Source organism: Trichomycterus rosablanca, chromosome 6 (genome assembly GCF_030014385.1).
Source record: "Trichomycterus rosablanca isolate fTriRos1 chromosome 6, fTriRos1.hap1, whole genome shotgun sequence".
Lineage (NCBI taxonomy): Eukaryota > Metazoa > Chordata > Actinopteri > Siluriformes > Trichomycteridae > Trichomycterus > Trichomycterus rosablanca.
The window spans coordinates 32,464,930-32,485,083 of NC_085993.1; the positions used below are offsets into that span (position 1 = coordinate 32,464,930).

General features: G+C 39.3%; 1 protein-coding gene across 1 annotated transcript in view; it reads left to right on the plus strand.

The window, feature by feature from the left end:
• dock9b (dedicator of cytokinesis 9b) overlaps nucleotides 1-20,154 on the plus strand; it is a 134,765-nt gene that overhangs the window by 77,949 nt on the left and 36,662 nt on the right. Inside the window, exons 22-37 of the mRNA XM_062997678.1 lie at nucleotides 171-257; nucleotides 338-430; nucleotides 1,250-1,365; nucleotides 1,450-1,519; nucleotides 1,624-1,749; nucleotides 2,549-2,620; nucleotides 4,207-4,353; nucleotides 7,040-7,123; nucleotides 8,350-8,461; nucleotides 9,541-9,719; nucleotides 9,812-9,910; nucleotides 11,398-11,509; nucleotides 12,005-12,135; nucleotides 14,272-14,386; nucleotides 14,929-14,995; nucleotides 15,086-15,133. Coding sequence (XP_062853748.1) covers nucleotides 171-257; nucleotides 338-430; nucleotides 1,250-1,365; nucleotides 1,450-1,519; nucleotides 1,624-1,749; nucleotides 2,549-2,620; nucleotides 4,207-4,353; nucleotides 7,040-7,123; nucleotides 8,350-8,461; nucleotides 9,541-9,719; nucleotides 9,812-9,910; nucleotides 11,398-11,509; nucleotides 12,005-12,135; nucleotides 14,272-14,386; nucleotides 14,929-14,995; nucleotides 15,086-15,133 — 1,658 coding nt within the window. The remainder of the gene's footprint in view (nucleotides 1-170; nucleotides 258-337; nucleotides 431-1,249; nucleotides 1,366-1,449; nucleotides 1,520-1,623; nucleotides 1,750-2,548; nucleotides 2,621-4,206; nucleotides 4,354-7,039; nucleotides 7,124-8,349; nucleotides 8,462-9,540; nucleotides 9,720-9,811; nucleotides 9,911-11,397; nucleotides 11,510-12,004; nucleotides 12,136-14,271; nucleotides 14,387-14,928; nucleotides 14,996-15,085; nucleotides 15,134-20,154) is intronic.

Here is a 20,154-nt window from a genome sequence, read left to right on the forward strand (position 1 = left end):
TGGTTTAGAGATTGGATATCCAACAAGCTCATTGCCAGGTGTCTACATGCTTTTGACCATACAGCCTATGATACAGCCCTGTAGGCTTTATTAACCCTAAAGACTTTCTTCACATATTTGATGTTACAGAAACACAATAAATGATCATTTTGAATGTGTTTGGATGATAGCACTCCAGTCCGGAGGTGAAATGGGTGGATGGAGGTCGTCCACTTTTCAGAGTGTCGACACACCTGGTCTCCACAGTCTACACACAAGTAAGAGTGCAACAGCAGAGCAGATAAGTGCCCCGAAAGATCCTTCCTTAAATCATGACTTTCTGTCTCTCTGTTGTTAGGATCAGCACCTTCATAATTTCTTTCATCACTGCCAGCTGATGGAAGCTGGATCAGCTCAGGCCACAGAAGGAGAGCTGGTCAAATACCTTAAGGTGGGTGGTGTTCTTACATTAATGGGACTCTTGTTTCTTTAAAGATAGCAAATATTAAATAACAGGATTGCACAGTGGTGCAGCTGTTTGAGTGGGTGTCAGACAGCAGCATGGGTTCTGGGTTCAAATCTCAACTCTGGTCACTGACTGAACTTTCAGTGAATGTTTGACCTTCCATCTGGAATTCTGGGTTATCACCTCAGCTTCTAAAACATAGATTTGCTGCTTTAAAAAGTACACCTAGGTTAAAGTAAGTGAGTGTGTATATGTGTTGTGATTCTGCAACCAAGTAACTTTTACTCCAGCCACTAGCAGATTCTCACAGAGAACCATACCATCGACAGAGAGTCAGGCTGTGCCCTAGGTGCTCGCCACTTGTGCTAGCGCCTCATCCAGACAGCAGGAGTCACTATTGCAGCAGCAATAACAAGAAACCCTTTTCATCTTTACCCTTCTCAGACCTGCTGACCACCCTGCCAGATAGTTAACACTCTTCACTTCAGCCTAAGCTCCACAAAAAGCTTTATTTATTTATTTTTTTACATTTTTTTCCAATTCTGCAGCCTAGGAACTTTTTTGTGCTGTAGATGTCCTATTCTGCAGCCAAGTCTTTTTTTGTTGAAGCTGTCTGATTATAACGTCAACTTTTTCGCATGGTGGGAACCACATTCTGCAGCCAAGTAACTTTTCAGCTAGTTGTGTCCGATTCTGCAGATACATTAAGTATTTTTCATGCTGGATGTCTGAGTCTGCAGTCAAGTACCTTTTTAAATGGTAGAATGGTAGTTTCTTTTTAACTTATTAACTTCATTTTCTTAGAGCCTTCATGCAATGGAAAGTCACATGATGATCAACTTTCTGCCAACCATCCTGAATCAGCTGGTTTGGGTTTTGACTACAGCCAGTCATGAAGAAGTGGCAGTTAACACCACCAGGTGGGAGGCATTACTGATACTGGACTAAAATTATTTAGAATTAATTTACCATTTATATTTATATTTACAGTATATTTGTTTTAGGGTCATGGTCCACATAGTTGCTCAGTGTCATGAGGAGGGTCTAGAACACTACCTCAGATCTTACGTAAAGGTAAATTTAGAAATCTTAAATACAAGAACTGGAATGCACACAAACTTTATCATTTATAGACAAATACTTTGTAGTATAGATTTTCACTGATTTTGCCTGTACAGTTTGTGTTTAGGACTGAACCCTTTTTACCCACGAATGGTAAGGCGGTGCACGAGGAACTGGCCAGAGCAATGACCGCCATCTTAAAACCTTGCACTGATTTTCTCACCAGCAACAAGCTACTCAAGGTACAATAATAAAAATAATAATTCAGGCAGTTTCCTATTTATAAATGGGCCCAAATGTGAATGTGTAGTTTAGACAAGTGGTGCTATCACTGTTAGGATGCAAACAAAGCCTGTAGAATTCTAGCTGTCCATCTCATAAAGCCTGGTCACAATAAATAATTGTTTTATTCCCACATGGTCTGCTATTGTGCTTCATTTAGTAATTTAGCCACAACCTATCACAGCTTGTTTGGAAGCTGGGGTCAGAGCACAGGGTCAGCCATTGTACGACACCCCTGGAGCCGAGATGGTCAAGGGCCTTGCTCAAGGGCACAGCAGTGGCTGCATGGCAGAGCTGGGATTCAAACACTCAGCCTTTCGATTGATAACTCAAAACTCCTACTAGGCTACCATTCATTCAGTGGAACAAAATTAAATAGCCAAGGCAATCTTTGAACAGTTTTTGAAAAAGTGTTGGTTACTGAAACAAAACTGAAATTAATAAAATACTAAGACATACATACAAAATGCATATATTTTACATATATTTAAAGCACTAAATATTTTTACAGCTGTAGGTACAAATATCTTTTGCCATCTGCTTCTTTCACTTTGTCTGCTGATTGCATGCATTGGCAGCTTTAATTAAAAATAAACTACTCCCCTCCACATTAAGTTGGTGCAGGATTAATTTATTAACTTGTTAATTTTTGTAACTGCTTCATCATGACCAGAGCCACCCACACAGGTTCAGTACATCTGTGTGTATTCTTGTGTTTTATAATGTATGAGTTTACATGAAGTGTTGTTTGTTTTTCAGTACTCCTGGTATTTCTTCGAGGTCTTAGTAAAGTCCATGGCTCAGCATTTAATAGAAACAGGCAAAATCAAAGTAAGTAAAAACCTCTAAAAAGTCTTTATATTTTAGTTTGATATTGTATATTGCAACACTGTAAATTACAAATTAGAAATGATTTTTATTTTTATTGGTTTAATTGCTAATTGAAATCAGACTATCTGATGTTTGAATTTCTTGGGTGTCATTCTCTGTGCAAAAACATTAATGATGCAATGCAAACAGTTTTATAAAACACAATGCAAAAGCAAAATCAATGTTCAGACAGAGCTCTAACACGGATGCAGAATATAAACTCAAGAAGGATTTAAATACAAATATGGCCTAATTTATAAACATGTACACAGAATTATCAGAAATTAAAAATATCTTTCCATGTTTGTGGGTGACTGTTGCTCCAGTTTCTTGGCAGACAAAAACTGAGTATTAGTACGATCATGGTTGTTATATGAGCCACACTGCTGGTAACCGCTGTGACTGTTCCAGGGGTTTAAATCTTGGGCTGGGCTCAGAAAAACAGAAAATACATGGCGTCACATGAACTTAGCAATTACTGGGGAATGATGGGAACGGGTGGCAAATCTGTGTGCCCTTGGTGCCTTTTCCAAGCTTGGATAAATAGGATGGTTGCTTCAAGTGTAAAAACTGTGCCAAATCAAATATGTAGATAAATGATCCTCTGAAAACACAAGGCAACTCCTAAAATGAACAGCTAAAACACAAGGCGACTCCTAAAAAGAACAGCTAAAACACAAGGCGGCTCCTAAAGGGAACAGCTAAAACACAAGGCGGCTCCTAAAGGGAACAGCTAAAACACAAGGCGACTCCTAAAGGGAACAGCTAAAACACAAGGCGGCTCCTAAAGGGAACAGCTAAAACACAAGGCGACTCCTAAAGGGAACAGCTAAAACACAAGGCGACTCCTAAAGGGAACAGCTAAAACACAAGGCGACTCCTAAAGGGAACAGCTAAAACACAAGGCGACTGCTAAAGGGAACAGCTAAAACACAAGGCGACTCCTAAAGGGAACAGCTAAAACACAAGGCGACTCCTAAAGGGAACAGCTAAAACACAAGGCGGCTCCTAAAGGGAACAGCTAAAACACAAGGCGACTCCTAAAGGGAACAGCTAAAACACAAGGCGACTCCTAAAGGGAACAGCTAAAACACAAGGCGACTGCTAAAGGGAACAGCTAAAACACAAGGCGACTCCTAAAGGGAACAGCTAAAACACAAGGCGACTCCTAAAGGGAACAGCTAAAACACAAGGCGACTGCTAAAGGGAACAGCTAAAACACAAGGCGACTCCTAAAGGGAACAGCTAAAACACAAGGCGACTCCTAAAGGGAACAGCTAAAACACAAGGCGGCTCCTAAAGGGAACAGCTAAAACACAAGGCGGCTCCTAAAGGGAACAGCTAAAACACAAGGCGACTCCTAAAGGGAACAGCTAAAACACAAGGCGACTCCTAAAGGGAACAGCTAAAACACAAGGCGACTTCTATAAATATTGGTGGCAATATTTTTGACCATGACTGTAATTAAACCTTAGTCCACGTTTAAGGTCAGGAGTAAATTGCATGGCTTTGTCATTTCGCTAGTAACTGTGGATGTTTTGACCCAGCTTTCCAGAAACCAGCGATTCACTGCTTCCTTCCACCATGCAGTTGAGACTCTGGTGAACATGCTGATGCCACACATCACTCAGAAGTACAAAGATAATCTGGATGCTGCCCGCAATGCCAATCATAGCCTGGCTGTCTTTATCAAGGTAAGATCAATTCCTGGACACACAGAATATTAGCATTGGTTTATTTGCTTTGGGAAAGCCAAATATACAATTATTAAATGATCAAAACCCATTTAAGGGCATTTCAGATTAATTATTGATGTCACTGTTGAAGCTGAACATTGAGCCAGTTTAAATATGTTTAAATATTTAAATATATAATTGTAACAATGTGTGAACTAGTGTGTTACCATTTAGATAGCTGCCCTGCTAGTTCCTGGCCTTGTGCTAAAGTTGATATGATATGCTTTTGCTTATTTGGCTACTTTTATATGAAGTATTAAAAATGTAAGGTCCTTTGTCTGTGGAGTTTGCATGTTCTTCCAGTGTTTATGTGGGCTTCCTCCCACAAGTCCAAAGGCCAACTGGAGCAGCTAAAATTTCCCTAAGTGTTAAAGTATGTATGTGTATTTGCCTTGTGATGGACTGGTGACCTTTTTGGGATGTTTTCTGTCTATTGCCCAATGAATCAGACCTTCCACGACCCTGACCAGGATAAAGAGGTGGTAAAACAGACAATGAATGAATGAATAGTCTCACTCACTCACTCACTCACTCACTCACTCACTCACTCACTCACTCTCTATACCGTTTATTCTAATCCGGGTCAGGGTAGGGGGTGACTATCCCAGCTCTCAGTGGGTGCAAGGCAAAGAGAAATACCCTGGACAGGGCACTCGTCCATTGCAGAGCAAACATACACATTCATATCTTAACACACACACACGCGCGCGCGCGTGCGCACACACGCACACACACACACACACACACACACACACACACACACACATATATATATATACAGTGGCTTGCAAAAGTATTCATACCCCTTGAACTTTTCCATATTTTGTCACATTACAACCACAAACATAAATATATTTCACTGGAATTTAATGTGAAAGACCAACACAAAGTGGTATACAATTGTGAAGTGGAACGAAAGTTATACATGATTCAAAACATTTTTTACAAATAAAAAACTGAAAAGTGCGGTGTGCAAAAGTATCCAGCCCCCCTGAGTCAATACTTTGTGGAACCACCTTTTGCTGCAATTACAGCTGCAAGTCTTTTAGGGTATGTCTCCACCAGCTTTGCACATCTAGTGACTGACATTTTTGCCCATTCTTCTTTGCAAAACAGCTCAAGCTCAGTCAGATTAGATGGAGAGCGTTTGTGAACAGCAGTTTTCAGATCTTGCCACAAATTCTCGATTGGGTTTAGGTCTGGACTTTGACTGGGCCATTCTAACACATGAATATGTTTTGTTTTAAACCATTCCATTGTAGCCCTGGCTTTATGTTTAAGGTTGTTGTCCTGCTGGAAGGTGAACCTCCGCCCCAGTCTCAAGTCTTTTGCAGACTCCAACAGGTTTTCTTCCAAGATTGCCCTGTATTTGGCTCCATCCATCTTCCCATCAACTTTGACCAACTTCCCTGTCCCTGCTGAAGAGAAGCAGCCCCAGTGCATGATGCTGCCACCACCATATTTGACAGTGGGGATGGTGTGTTCAGAGTGATGTGCAGTGTTAATTCTCCGCCACACATAGCGTTTTGCATTTAGGCCAAAAAGTTCAATTTTGGTCTCATCTGACCAAAGCACCTTGTTCCACATGTTTGCTGTGTCCCCAACATGGCTTCTGGCAAACTGCAAACGGGACTTTTTATGGTTTTCTTTTAACAATGGCTTTCTTCTTGCCACTCTTCCATAAAGACCACATTTGTGCAGTGCACGACTAATAGTTGTCCTGTGGACAGATTCCCCCACCTGAGCTGTGGATCTCTGCATTTCGTCCAGAGTCACCATGGGCCTCTTGGCTGCATCTCTGATCAGTGCTCTCCTTGTTCGGCCTGTAAGTTTAGGTGGACGGCCTTGTCTTGGTAGGTTTACAGTTGTGCCATACTCTTTCCATTTCCGGGTAATGGATTGAACAGTGCTCCGTGAGATGTTCAAAGCTTGGGAAATCTTTTTATAGCCTAAGCCTGCTTTAAACTTCTCCACAACCTTATTCCTGACCTGTCTGGTGTGTTCTTTGGACTTCATAATGCTGTTTACTCCCCAATATTCTCCTAACCAACCTCTGAGGCCGTCACGGAGCAGCTGTATTTGTACTGAGATTAGATTACACACAGGTGGACTCTTTTTAGTCATTAGCAGTCATCAGGCAACTTCTGAATGCAATTGGTTGCACTCAGAGAAAAGGGGGCTGGATACTTTTGCACACCGCACTTTTCAGTTTTTTATTTGTAAAAAATGTTTTGAATCATGTATAATTTTCCTTCCACTTCACAATTGTATACCACTTTGTGTTGGTCTTTCACATTAAATTCCAGTGAAATATATTTATGTTTGTGGTTGTAATGTGACAAAATATGGAAAAGTTCAAGGGGTATGAATACTTTTGCAAGCCACTGTACTGTATATATACTGTATATCTAAGGGCATTTTGGACTGTGTAAAAAATCTTAAAACAAAATTGGTACAATTAATTAATGTATGAAAATGTAATGTACACCTATATAACAATCCTCTGAAAAATCTTGTCTTGTTTTGTTTAATTTCCTTCAATGTTAGACTGAAGTATGCACTGCAGAATTCAGCATTTTACTGCATTTAACACTTAGAATAAAAGCTCAGAATTTTATCCACATTTTTTTTCCCTTTTAAACAGCGCTGTTTTACGTTTATGGATCGTGGATTTGTCTTCAAACAAATCAACAACTACATCAACTGCTTTGTGCCTGGTGATCCGAAGGTAACAAACTTTTTTTATTATTTATTTTTTTTACTAGAAATATTATCCTTGTATTGTATTAAAAACTATCCTTGTATTACATATGCAATGCAATTATTTAATTTTGTAAACAACTCTTTTGTAAAGCAATTTAATTTATCCACAAAGCAAATTCATGCAACATCCATATGGCCTTAATGTAAAAAAAACTGCTCTGTAACTAACAAATTTAAATTGGTTAGACAATGTAGATAACTGTTTAGAGCTAGGCTTGACATCAGCCAACCCTGTACATTAAAATATAAAGCATACAGAGAGCTGACATTAGGCTTGTTGGACATCCGTTTTTAAACCATGGACATTGATATAAACTTCCTTGAAGCTCTAATAGTCTTTACACATTTGAAAAGGATTTCCACAAGAATTGGAATTTGTCTGTAGGCATTTATGTCTATTCAGTCAAAGTAGAATTTGTGGCATCAGGCACTAATGTCGGATGAGAAGTCCTGGCTTTAATGCAAAGGGTGTTTAATGGAGTTCAAGGTCAGGGCTCCCTACAGGCCACTGGGGTTCTTTCCCTATGGACCTTGCTACATAGCCACAAAGGTAAAAGCATTTGACTAGGTGTGGCTGTTCACATACTTTTGGTCATAAATTATAAGTTATACTCTTTAAGTCTTCAGACCATCTGGTACCTAAACTAATAATAAAAAATGTTCTAGGGCTATGGTGTTTGACCTCACATATTTTGGGGGGGGGGGGGGGGGGGGGGGGGCATATAGTGTATGACCTCACATCATATTTTTTGGGGGGCATATAGTGTATGACCTACAAACAGTATTGATATTATTACATAATAATTCTTTGAGTCATCTGGGAATTTCTTAGTTAGAGACTAGAGACTTTCTAGTCTTGTCCTTCTCGTCCCCCTCCATTCCTTTAGATTAGAAATGTCCTCTGTATTTATTGTAGGTTTTTGTATTTATTGTACTGTTTTTTATCTGCACTGTGTATATTGTATTGTCTTGTACTTGTGTTCTGTGTTGCACCCTGGTCCTGGAGGAACATTGTTTCGTTTCCATATGTTCTTGTATATAGCTGAAATGACAATAAAGCCTCTCTTGAACTCTTAATTTCCCTTAAAAATGGAAACAAATGATCTTTGCCTTAAAATAAATACAAACATTACTTTTATTTTTTGCTTTGAATATTAATCTGTAAGCTTTGACTCTTTGTGTTTCCTGCAGACGCTGTACGAGTTTAAGTTTGCGTTTCTCAAGGTGGTGTGTAACCATGAACACTACATCCCACTTAACCTGCCCATGCCCTTCGGAAAGGGAAGGTTTATGCGCTTTCAAGGTCAGTTTCTACTAAAGCCTATTTTGATTGAATCACTGGAAGAAAGCTTTTGTTTGCTGCCAATGTTTAAGTTTACTGGGTTAGTTTAGATGGAAAAATCAAGTTTCTGTTTATCAGTTTCTCTGTACATCTTTGTAGAACACATTTCCTTTCACTTTTCCATTGCACAGTTCTACAGTACATTATGGTTCACACCTAAATCTAGAACTTTCTGTTCTGTACCTAATGTGCTTTTGTCTGGTTCTGATTGCACAATGATAACAGTGGAAGTATTTACAGTTTGCTGGTGTGAGGCTGTTATGAAATTCTAAATGCTGATGCTGAGAGCAAACACACAGCAACAGGTCGATTTTTGGTTTTTCCCACTTTTATGGTGTTTAATTTTCTGTTTTCTTTTAGTTTTTATGTATTTTAAGGTTCCACTTTAATGAATTCTATTGCAGTTTGGTTTTTTCTATGGAGCTTGTTTTTATCTTTTGCTTGACCAGTAATAGTCTGCATTGTTTCTTACTTTCGAACACTTGATCCCTGGTCAAGAAGGGTAACCAAATTTAGCACAGATACTTACGTACAAATTTCAGGTCACTTGGCGATTGAAACAACCACTAAATGTGGGTTTTATGTGGGATTTAAAAATGTTATTAAACCACAAGGTACCATGCAGTGGAAAAGGGGTTTGTTCCTGCTCCCAAACACATTTCATACATTTTGTGAGCTTTGCCTTTAGTTCAACATACATTTTAATGGTTTGTATTTACTTTTTAGTGATTTCTCAGAAAAAAGAATATCACAGCAAGCAGGATAACTAAGTGTTAATTTTTTCACTTGCAGGCGTTGACTAATTATAAATTTAACACACATCACTGGTTTAAAACAATGTTTGTATCCTGACTGGATGCAAGCTTAATTAAATAACTAAAGTATAAGAAAGTTTTCTAATTAGTGGGTCTTTTATGGTTGACATTTTAGTGAGAATTGTATAAGCTAATATAATTACGCATTAACAGAGGCATTGAATAATTGACTGATCACTTGCTCACGCCGATGTAATTAATCTTAATTTCTTCAAAATTTTACAGATCTGGAGCTAGACTACTCCCTGACTGATGACTTCTGCAGGAACCACTTTATGGTTGGGCTGTTGTTGCGGGAGGTGAGCGGAGCCCTGCAGGAATTTCGGGAGATCCAGCAGATAGCTATCCAAGTTCTTAAGAGCCTGATGATCAAACACACATATGATGATCGTTATGCTCCCAAGGTCAGACAGAACTGATTGTTACAGTATATGTAATTATAATGTATATATACAGTATAATATTCACCTTACATGGCTTTGTGCGTGCATTTTAGAGTCACCAGGCTCGATTAGCAACTCTGTACCTGCCACTGTTTGGACTGCTTCTGGAGAATGTTTACAGACTCACTATGAAAGAAACATTTATCAGTCAGGTGAGTTACAGCCAGCTTCAGAAATCATGGCAACCTTTGTAAAGATGGGTAAACAATGTCATAAAAATACACTGTATAACTTACAACCACTATATAAAGGTACGAGGGATCTTCAATAAGTTTCCGCACTTTTATATTTTTGTTGGACATGGTGAGGGCAGGAGTAGTAGTAATTGGTCGTGTCTGAGAGACTGAGAGAGAGCTTATAGTCCGAATTTAGCACCATCTGATTTCCACCTTTTTGGACCGCTCAAAGAAGCTTTAAAGGGAAGAATATTTTCATGTGATGATGTAAAAGCAGAGGTGCATCAGTGGCTACAGGCTCAACCAAAAACATTTTTTTGCTGATGGCATTTAAAAGTTGTTTTGACACTGGGAAAAATGCCCAACAGGCTGATGGTTAGGTGTCCACATACTTATTGTCTGTGCCATATTGTCTTTGTGGTTAATTATCTCAATCTGACACTAAAAATGATAGAATGCTAACCTAAATGTATTCTGAAAAAGATTATTATTATTATTGGCATTACTAAAAACTTATATAAAAATGTAAAAAAAAAAAAAAAAACTTGTATAAAAAAGTAAATATTTATAGTTCTGAACTTTTCTGCTGAGCTAGATTTTGCTGTAAGTATTTATTAGTGAATGATGCAGCAAATGAAGAAAGAAAATCAATTATATAGTTATATAGTTGCAGGATGTTTTGGTAATACTGCCATGTCACAATTATTCAACCCCTAACAACCAAGAACTTCATGGTCAGACTCCACAATGCATGCCACTTTTGAAACACAGGAAGGGTCAACTGGAGTGCACCAGAATGAATGTGGATAGGCCTGCAGAGTTCTGGTACACAGTTCTATGGAGTGACAAATTCAAACTAGCCTTATTTTTAAGACAAAGAAAGGCAAGGCTAATGACCAAAAGAATACTGTCCCTACTGCAGGAACTGGCATCATAGATTCATGTATTATGTCTTCTGTGGTGAAAATTGAACCTTGGTGATAGTTGGACTTTTCAGCGAGGCATTGATCCCAGACACACCTCCATGTCAACCACAGCTTGGTTAAGGAATCAGTCCTGGAATATCCTGCAGTGGCCGTCTTTTAGTCTCTAGATTTAAATCCCATAGAAAATATTTGTTGGGATTTACAGAAAGTAGTTACAGCATGAAAGCCATCAAACATCAAGGAGGTGAAAGCTTTTGCTTGAAGATTTTCCAAGTGAGGAGTATTGGGCCTTTTAGCGCATAACAAAATCGCTTACTAGAGATCATCAAGACAGAAGGTTGTTCTGACAAGTACTGAGACTGGGGGGTGAATAATAGTGCACATGGACGTGTGATGGGAAACGACACAGGTACTCTACCAGGACACAGTGTAGTGTAGTTTTGATTTTAAATTGTTATTGTATCAAGCCATGCTTCACTGTCTGATAAGAAAGCTCTAGAGAACTACAATACCTATACACCTAAGCTCTCTTTACAGAATGGTAAGGAAGACCTCCTCTTCAGCATCTCTACAGCAAGCTCACATAAGCTTGCTTGGAACCTTGAGAGCAGTCTGCATAAGGATGTATTTGGGACCATCTCAGGCACAGGTGAGTGTTTGTTTACTACACCATCACTTACTACACAATCTGTACAATTTAGTCAATATTAAACTCCATGAACCTGCTGTCAGGTTAAATATTTATATTGCAGCATATATATATGGGGCAGCTGTTTATCTTGTTGCAGTGAACTTATTATTTAGGTAAAGTGTCCACATACTTTTGGCCATATAGAGTTTTGTTTTGTTGTCTGTAAAATTTGGATATTTAAATGGCATTCATGTTTCAAAAACAGGAAGCTCATGAGGTCCCACCCCACGGTTTAAAATCCACATTTTAACCTTAAACATACTTAAAGAAATGTATACTATTTATATTTTTGACTGATACAACGTCCCTGATGTTCTTCACTCATAACAAAAATTAATGGCAGGGTCTCATTAGTACACTAAGTGCATCCAACAATGTATTGATTGTAATGACAGTTAAATTGTAGTTCGATAGTTAATTTGAACTTTTACTGTTCATGTTATGTTTCTATAGCCTCTCCACATACTTCTACCCCCAACATGAATGCTGTGCGCCATGCTGACTCCCGCGGCTCTCTGCTCAGCACCGACTCGGGAAACAGCTTTACTGACAGAACCTGTGAGAAGAGCAACGCTACTGATAAGGTATATATCTCTCTCTGTCTTATCATTCTCTCTGTGTCTCTCTCTATAGGTGTAAGGTGTAACCCCACCTCTGCAGTATTAAGAGGTGAAGCCTGTGATAAATTGGCCCTGTCCAGAGTACTCCTGCCTTGCACCCAGTGTATTTCAGTTGGAACTGGACATGCTGCAACCCTTGCCAGAATAAAGTGGTTGAAGAAAATGCATTAAAAAAGATTATATAAACATTAGCAACAGTTGGTGGGTAGCACTGTTGCCTCACAGCAAGAAGGTCTTGGGTTTTTGTTTTTTTTAAGGTGAAGTGGTCCGGGTTTGCATGTTTTCCCCATGTATGCGTGGGTTTCCCCGGGAGCTCCAACATTCCAAAAACATGCAAGTGAGGTGAATTGGAGATATAAAATTGTACATGACTGTGTTTGACATTAAAACTTAAACTGATGAATCAAGTGTAGCCTGTAATTACCTGTCCTGTCATGAACGTAACCAAGTGTGTTCAACATGACGTTAAACACCTAATAACTAAATAAATACTTTTGGCCATATAGTGTATTTCATTTTCAAATGCCATTGATTACATTGCTACTTGTCTCCTTCTCTGTCCTCTTAAAACTGACCAATCAGCAGAGAGAGAAGTACACTCGTAGACATACCCTCATGGTGCTGCCCCTCCCACCAGTGTCAGATGACTTCATTTCTCTTAGCACACCCACCAAACGCTTCACCATGGATTTTTCACTTTTGTCGAACCACAGTCTCTCTGAGAAGGACACAAGCATTGCTGATGAATCCATCCAAGTAGATCTGCTGTGTGTCCCCTATCTGGGGAGTGAAGCTTTGTGTTCATGTGTGTGTCTGTGTGTTTTTGTGTGCTCAATTTATCTAACAGGATTTGTTTGCATATAATGAACTGGGTTGCAGTGGTGTGAAAAAGTAATTGCCTTGTTGTTACACAATCTAACATGGACACAGAACACCTCGTACCTGAACAGAAGGGCACATCAAAGACTCTATTTCCTGAGAAAGCTAAAACAGGCTCAGCTTTCTCAAAAACTCCTGGTGAACTTCTACCGCAGCACCATCGAGAGCGTCCTCACCAACTGCATGACTGTGTGGTACTCCAGCTGCACAGCCTCAGGGAGGAAGGACCTGCGTCGGGTGGTCAGAGCGGCGGAACGTATCATCGGGACCGAACTCCCCAAATTGGACAGTTTATATAACAGCCGTTTACAGAGCAAGGCCGACAGCATCAGTAAGGATTCAACACACCCTGGGAACTATCTGTTTTCCCCGTTACCATCTGGGAGGCGGTACAGGGCTATTCGGGCACACACAAACAGACTGAGGAACAGCTTCTTCCCAAGAGCTGTGGCCTCCATCACCCCTCCCAACACCTCATAGACTGTGAACCTGAACATTGCGTATTTGCACATCTTCATACAACCATTCATACAACCATTCTCTCACTCAAGCATAAAATCATCACTTTGGAAACTGAACTGGTATCTCCACATAGCACAGTCACTTTACTTTATATATTCATCCATAGTTTATTTTATTATTCATCCTAAAATCCATACTTTAAATTGTACTGGTTATTGTGTAAATATCCATATGCTATGTAAATACTTTTGCTTCTTCTTTTTTATCTCTCGGGGGGTGTCAAACAAAATTTCGTTGTACGCAAGTATAATGACAATAAAGGTTCTTCTTCTTCTTCTTCAAAGAGAACAGAGAGTAACAGTTTAGATAACTAAACACCAGCCAGCAAGCCTTGGATTCAGTCAGCCTTTTAAAATAGTAATCTTATCTTGAAGCATTACAGTCAAGCTATCAGCTTAAAGTATCTACAGAAACACTATGTCACAATCAAAAGAAAGTTGTATTTACATTGTATACAAAGCATTTGGACACCTGACCATGAGCTTGTTGTACATATCATTTTAAAAACATATTATTCAAATAGAGTGACCTCTATGTGATCTTTTCAGAACGCTTCTCACAAGACTTGGAAGTATATAAATTATTATGTGACGTATCTTATATTATAAGATTTTAAGCTGACGTGTCTACATACTTTTGGTCATATAGTAAACCTATTGATTTTAGTGATTTTAAAAGACGTGTGCCTGTGTTTAACAGACCCAGTGTGCAATTCCTTCAAGCAGTTCAGTTTTGCGCTGTGATAAATTGGACAGAGAGGAAATCAGGAATCTGTTGATGTGTTTTCTACATGTACTCAAGAGCATGTCTGAAGGTAAGAACACAATATATGCACTAACACAGCGGTCCACAACCTTTTTTGCACCACGGACTGGTTTCATATATGATGTAATTTCACGGACCGGCGGGGGCGGGAGGATTTAAAATAGAATAACTATAGAATGAAAAATCAGTGTGAATCCTGAGCTTTTTTCGCTGCAACAAGACGCTGCTCCCACCTAGTGGTGATTGGGGACAATAACACCCAAAGAGTATTGAAAATGTAATTGCTCTTGTAGTGATCTCTAATTATTTATTCTTTCTGTGCGATCCAGTAATAAATGACCCACGGACTGGTACCGGTCTGCGGCCCGGTGCTTGGGGACCACTGCACTAACTTGTACTCACATGGACACACAAATAGACTACCAAACCTTTCTTACAGAATGATTACATATTTTTACGTGAACTTTATATACTAATTTTATTGTTAATTAGTGACTAACGACAAAGTATTATATGTAAATATATTTGTGAGGACATTACCCCTCCACCTACTGCACCTAATGGCAATGTATTGTGTTTTTGTCCTTCCAGATGCATTGTTCACATACTGGAACAAAGCCTCTCAGTCTGAACTGATGGACTTCTTTATGCTCATAGAGTAAGAACAACTTGTTCCAAATAATCAAAGCAATTTTCATTTTTCTGTGAGCACAAAGTGTCATACCTATTTGTCCCTTTTGGCCCTCAGAGTGTGCCTCCACCAGTTTAAATACATGGGGAAGAGGTTTATTATCAGGTAAGAATGATTAATAAATGTTACTGTAAACATGTAATACATATTTACTCAGCATAAACCACTGCTTTCTGTACAATCACAAATGTACTCACAAAACCTTTTTTCCTATACTACCCTGCCCAAAATTACCCTGTCCCTTTATATATGTTTGCGTGTGTGTGTGCATGTGTGTATGCGCGTGGGTTTACTTTTGGCTAAAACTCGAGAGCACAGTTACTCAGTTCTACTGAACCCTCCTGGCATCCCTGCACAGGGTAAGAGATGTGTGTTGCTGACTGGCTAAATACTAACAGCATGCTGACTCACCTTCATCTGTCTAACACTTTCTCATTCACTGCTTTGTAACAGCTGTTGTTTGTGGTTAATGAGTGAATTGTTGTGTATCTACATGTTGAGCATTGTCTGTGATTTCTCACATTTCCATTTCTTACCTGCTTATTCTAAAGCCCTGGTCACACTAAGTTATAGTATGTGAAATTTGGTTCAAAGAAACGTATCAGTTTCACTGGGATTTGCTCCAACAAAATTTGTTCAACTTTGACCCGCAGGCAAGTTAGCAGATGAGGCAGACTTCCAATATATTAAAACTTGATATGCTCTGTACTTGATTTGGTCCCCCAGAGAACATTACATTGCATTTGTGAAGCTTGCAAAACTCGAATGAATTTTTAATTAGAAATAATATATAACATGCATGCTCAGACAAAGCCAAATTGCTATTTATTATGTATAGGTATATAAGAATATATAAAAAAAGGTTTCAACATATGTACGAGGCGAAACCCAACTTCATACAGCCATTAGGAATCCGCATAAAGGATTATTTGAAAGATCTAAAAATACACATGTATACACTTGCAAAGCCCCAAGAACCGCTCCCCCATGGAACCCTCGAAAACCAAACTGAAAGATACACAATACAATATAAAATATTGTTGGATACCAGGACACTGTGGAATACAGGGAAACGAAAGAGTGGACAACATCGCCAGAGGTCAGGACATAACCTTTCTCCCCATCCCAGCCACAGATACCTTTCCAATAATAAAAACCTTCATAAACACAAAATGGCAAGAGAAATGGGACAACCAAAACAACAACAAGCTCCAAGAAATCAAACCTAACATAAAACCAATAGGTTACAAGATGGAGAACCGACATCACCAAGTTATCCACACAAGGTTGCGCATAGGACACTCCCAGTTGACACACAAACACCTACTTACAGGAGACGAACCCCCTACCTGTCAAAACTGCAACGAGACCCTGACAATTAAACACATACTGATTGAATGCCCTACCCTGCAGCCACAAAGACAAAAACACTTCCCTGCAGACAACATCAAAGATCTCTTCGATAAAACCTCACCAGGGAAAATACATAATTACTTAACACACGTCAAACTAGTACACCTTATGTAATAAAGAAAATGATGGGAGTACCAAGCCGTACCTCTAAAAACATTGTTACCACTATATGAACCAGAAACTTGACATGCCACGTATATAGCCGTAATCGTGCTGACGTGGCAATAAATCCCAGTTATCATCATCAACTTAGCATTACCATATATACTGGTGCTGGTCATAAAATTAGAATATCATGAAAAATTTGATTTATTTCAGTAATTCCATTCAAAAACTGAAACTTGTATATAATATTCATTCATTACACACAGACTGATATATTTGTTTATTTCTTTTAATGTTGATGATTATAACTGACAACTAATGAAAACCCCAAATTCAGTATCTCAGAAAATTAGAATATTGTGACAAGGTACAATATTGAAGACACCTGGTGCCACACTCTAATCAGCTAATTAACTCAAAACACCTGCAAAGGCCTTTAAATGGTCTCTCAGTCTAGTTCTGTAGGCTACACAATCATGGGGAAGACGGCTGACTTGACAGTTGTCCAAAAGACGACCATTGACACCTTGCACAAGGAGGGCAAGACACAAAAGGTCATTGCTAAAGAGGCTGGCTGTTCACAGAGCACATTAATAGAGAGGCGAAGGGAAGGAAAAGATGTGGTAGAAAAAAGTGTACAAGCAATAGGGATAACCGCACCCTGGAGAGGATTGTGAAACAAAACCCATTCAAAAATGTGGGGGAGACCAGATCCAACAATTCAGAAGAGCTGAAGGCCACTATCAGAGCAACCTGGGCTCTCATAACACCTGAGCAGTGCCACAGACTGATCGACTCCATGCCACGCCGCATTGCAGTAATCCAGGCAAAAGGAGCCCCAACTAAGTATTGAGTGCTGTACATGCTCATACTTTTCATGTTCATACTTTTCAGTTGGCCAACATTTCTAAAAATTCTTTTTTTGTATTGGTCTTAAGTAATATTCTAATTTTCTGAGATACTGAATTTGGGGTTTTCATTAGTTGTCAGTTATAATAATCACAATGAAAAAAAATAAACATATGAAATATATCAGTCTGTGTGTAATGAATGAATATAATATACAAGTTTCACTTTTTAAATGGAATTACTGAAATAAATCAACTTTTTCATGATATTCAAATTTTATGACCAGCACCAGTATATATACAGTGGGGTCAAAAAGTATTTAGTCAGCCACTGATTGTGCAAGTTCTCCTACTTAGAAAGATGAGAGAGGTCTGTAATTTTCATCATAGGTACACTTCAACTATGAGAGACAAAATGAGAAAAAAAAATCCAGGAAATCACATTGTAGGATTTTTAAAGATTTTATTTGTAAATTATGGTGGAAAATAAGTATTTGGTCAATAACAAAAGTTCAACTCAATACTTTGTAACATAACCTTTGTTGGCAATGACAGAGGTCAAACATTTCCTGTAAGTCTTCACCAGGTTTGCACACACTGTAGCTGGTATTTTGGCCCATTCCTCCATGCAGATCTCCTCTAGAGCAGTGATGTTTTGGGGCTGTCGCTGGGCAACACGGACTCCACAAATTTTCTATGGGGTTGAGGTCTGGAGACTGGCTAGGCCACTCCAGGACCTTGAAATGCTTTTTACGGAGCCACTCCTTCGTTGCCCGAGCGGTGTGTTTGGGATCATTGTCATGCTGGAAGACCCAGCCACGTTCCATCTTCAATGCTCTCACTGATGGAAGGAGGTTTTGGCTTAAATTCTCACGATACATGGCCCCGTTCATTCTTCCCTTAACACGGATCAGTTGTCCTGTCCCCTTTGCAGAAAAACAGCCCCAAAGCATGATGTTTTCAACTCAGCATTCTTCTTCCTCCAAACACGAGGAGTTGAGTTTTTCCAAAAAGTACTATTTTTGCTCACCGTTCTCATGATCATTTTGACCCCACGGGATGAGATCTTGACCCCAAGGGAGATTATCAATGGTCTTGTATGTCTTCCATTTTCTTTCAATTGTTCCCACAGTTGATTTATTCACACCAACCTGCTTGCCTATTGTAGATTCACTCTTCCCAGCCTGGTGCAGGTCTACAATTTTCTTCCTGGTGTCCTTCCACAGCTCTTTGGTCTTGGCCATGTTTGACTGTTTGAGGCTGTGGACAGGTGTCTTTTATACAGATAACGAGGTCAAACAGGTGCCATTAATACAGGTAACGAGTGGAGGACAGAAGAGCTTCTTAAAGAAGTTGTTACAGGTCTGTGAGAGCCAGAAATCTTGCTTGTTTGTTATTGACCAAATACTTATTTTCCACCATAATTTACAAATAAATTCTTTAAAAATCCTACAATGTGATTTCCTGGATTTTTTTTTCTCATTTTGTCTCTCATAGTTGAAGTGTACCTATGATGAAGATTACAGACCTCTCTCATCTTTCTAAGTAGGAGAACTTGCACAATCAGTGGCTGACTGAATACTTTTTGGCCCCACTGTATATATATATATATATATATATATATATATATATATATATATATACCCAACATCCGGAAACATGGATGACATCTCTGGGCTCTGGAAATGTGTGCTGTGGTCATAGTACATAGTACTGTGACCAATGGAAAAGCCAGATTATATCATGGTATGGGGTCTATTAGTGCCAGTGGCATGTGCGGGCGGCACAGTGGCTTAGTGGGCAGCACTGTCACCTCACAACAAGAAGGTCCTGGGTTCGATCCCCAGGTGGGGCGGTCCGGGTCCTTTCTGTGCGGAGTTTGCATGTTCTCCCCGTGTCCGTGTCGGTTTCCTCCGGGTGCTCCGGTTTCCTCCCACAGTCCAAAAACATGCCACCAGGCTAATTGGAAACACTGAATTGTCCTATAGATACCTAGCCACTAGATGCACAAACCAGTGCATTGTAGTGCCGGTCCCAAGCCCGGATAAAATAGGGAGGGTTGTGTCAGGAAGGGCATCCGGCGTAAAAATTGTGCCAAATTGATGCGCGGATCATGATCCGCCGAGAGCCGACCCCGCAACCGAACGGGACAAAGGGCCAAGGAAAAGAAGAAGAAGTGCCAGTGGCATGTGCAGCATCATTAATGCTGAGCAGAACATTTACATTATGAAGCTACTTATACTGGTGTCGACACAACATCTTATTCATAGACATTCTTGATTGTTTCAGCAAGACAATACCAAGCCACATTTTGCTTTGTTTACTACAATGTGGCTTTGTAATGCAAAGACTGGCCTGCCTGTAGTCCAGACTTGTTTCCTTTTAAAAATATGTGGCGGATTATAAAGTATGACATACAACACCAGAGCTAGACTCTTAATCAGCCGAAGTGTAATATTTAACAAGAATGGGAAAAATTACCTTATTAAGTAGAACAATTGGTGTACTAAATTCTCAAATGATTACTGTACATTGTTAAAAGGAAAAGTTATATGACACAGTGGTAAACATTGCCCTGTCCCAAGTCATTTGGTATATGTTGCAGCCATCAAATTTAGAATGATTGTATATAAACAAAAAAACTTAAAACTAAATATCTTGTCTTTGTACACTTTTAGTTGAAAACAGGTCAAAAATGATTTGCAAAATTGTATTCATTTTTTTTCACTGTCAAACTGTCCCAACGTTTTAAGAAATGGG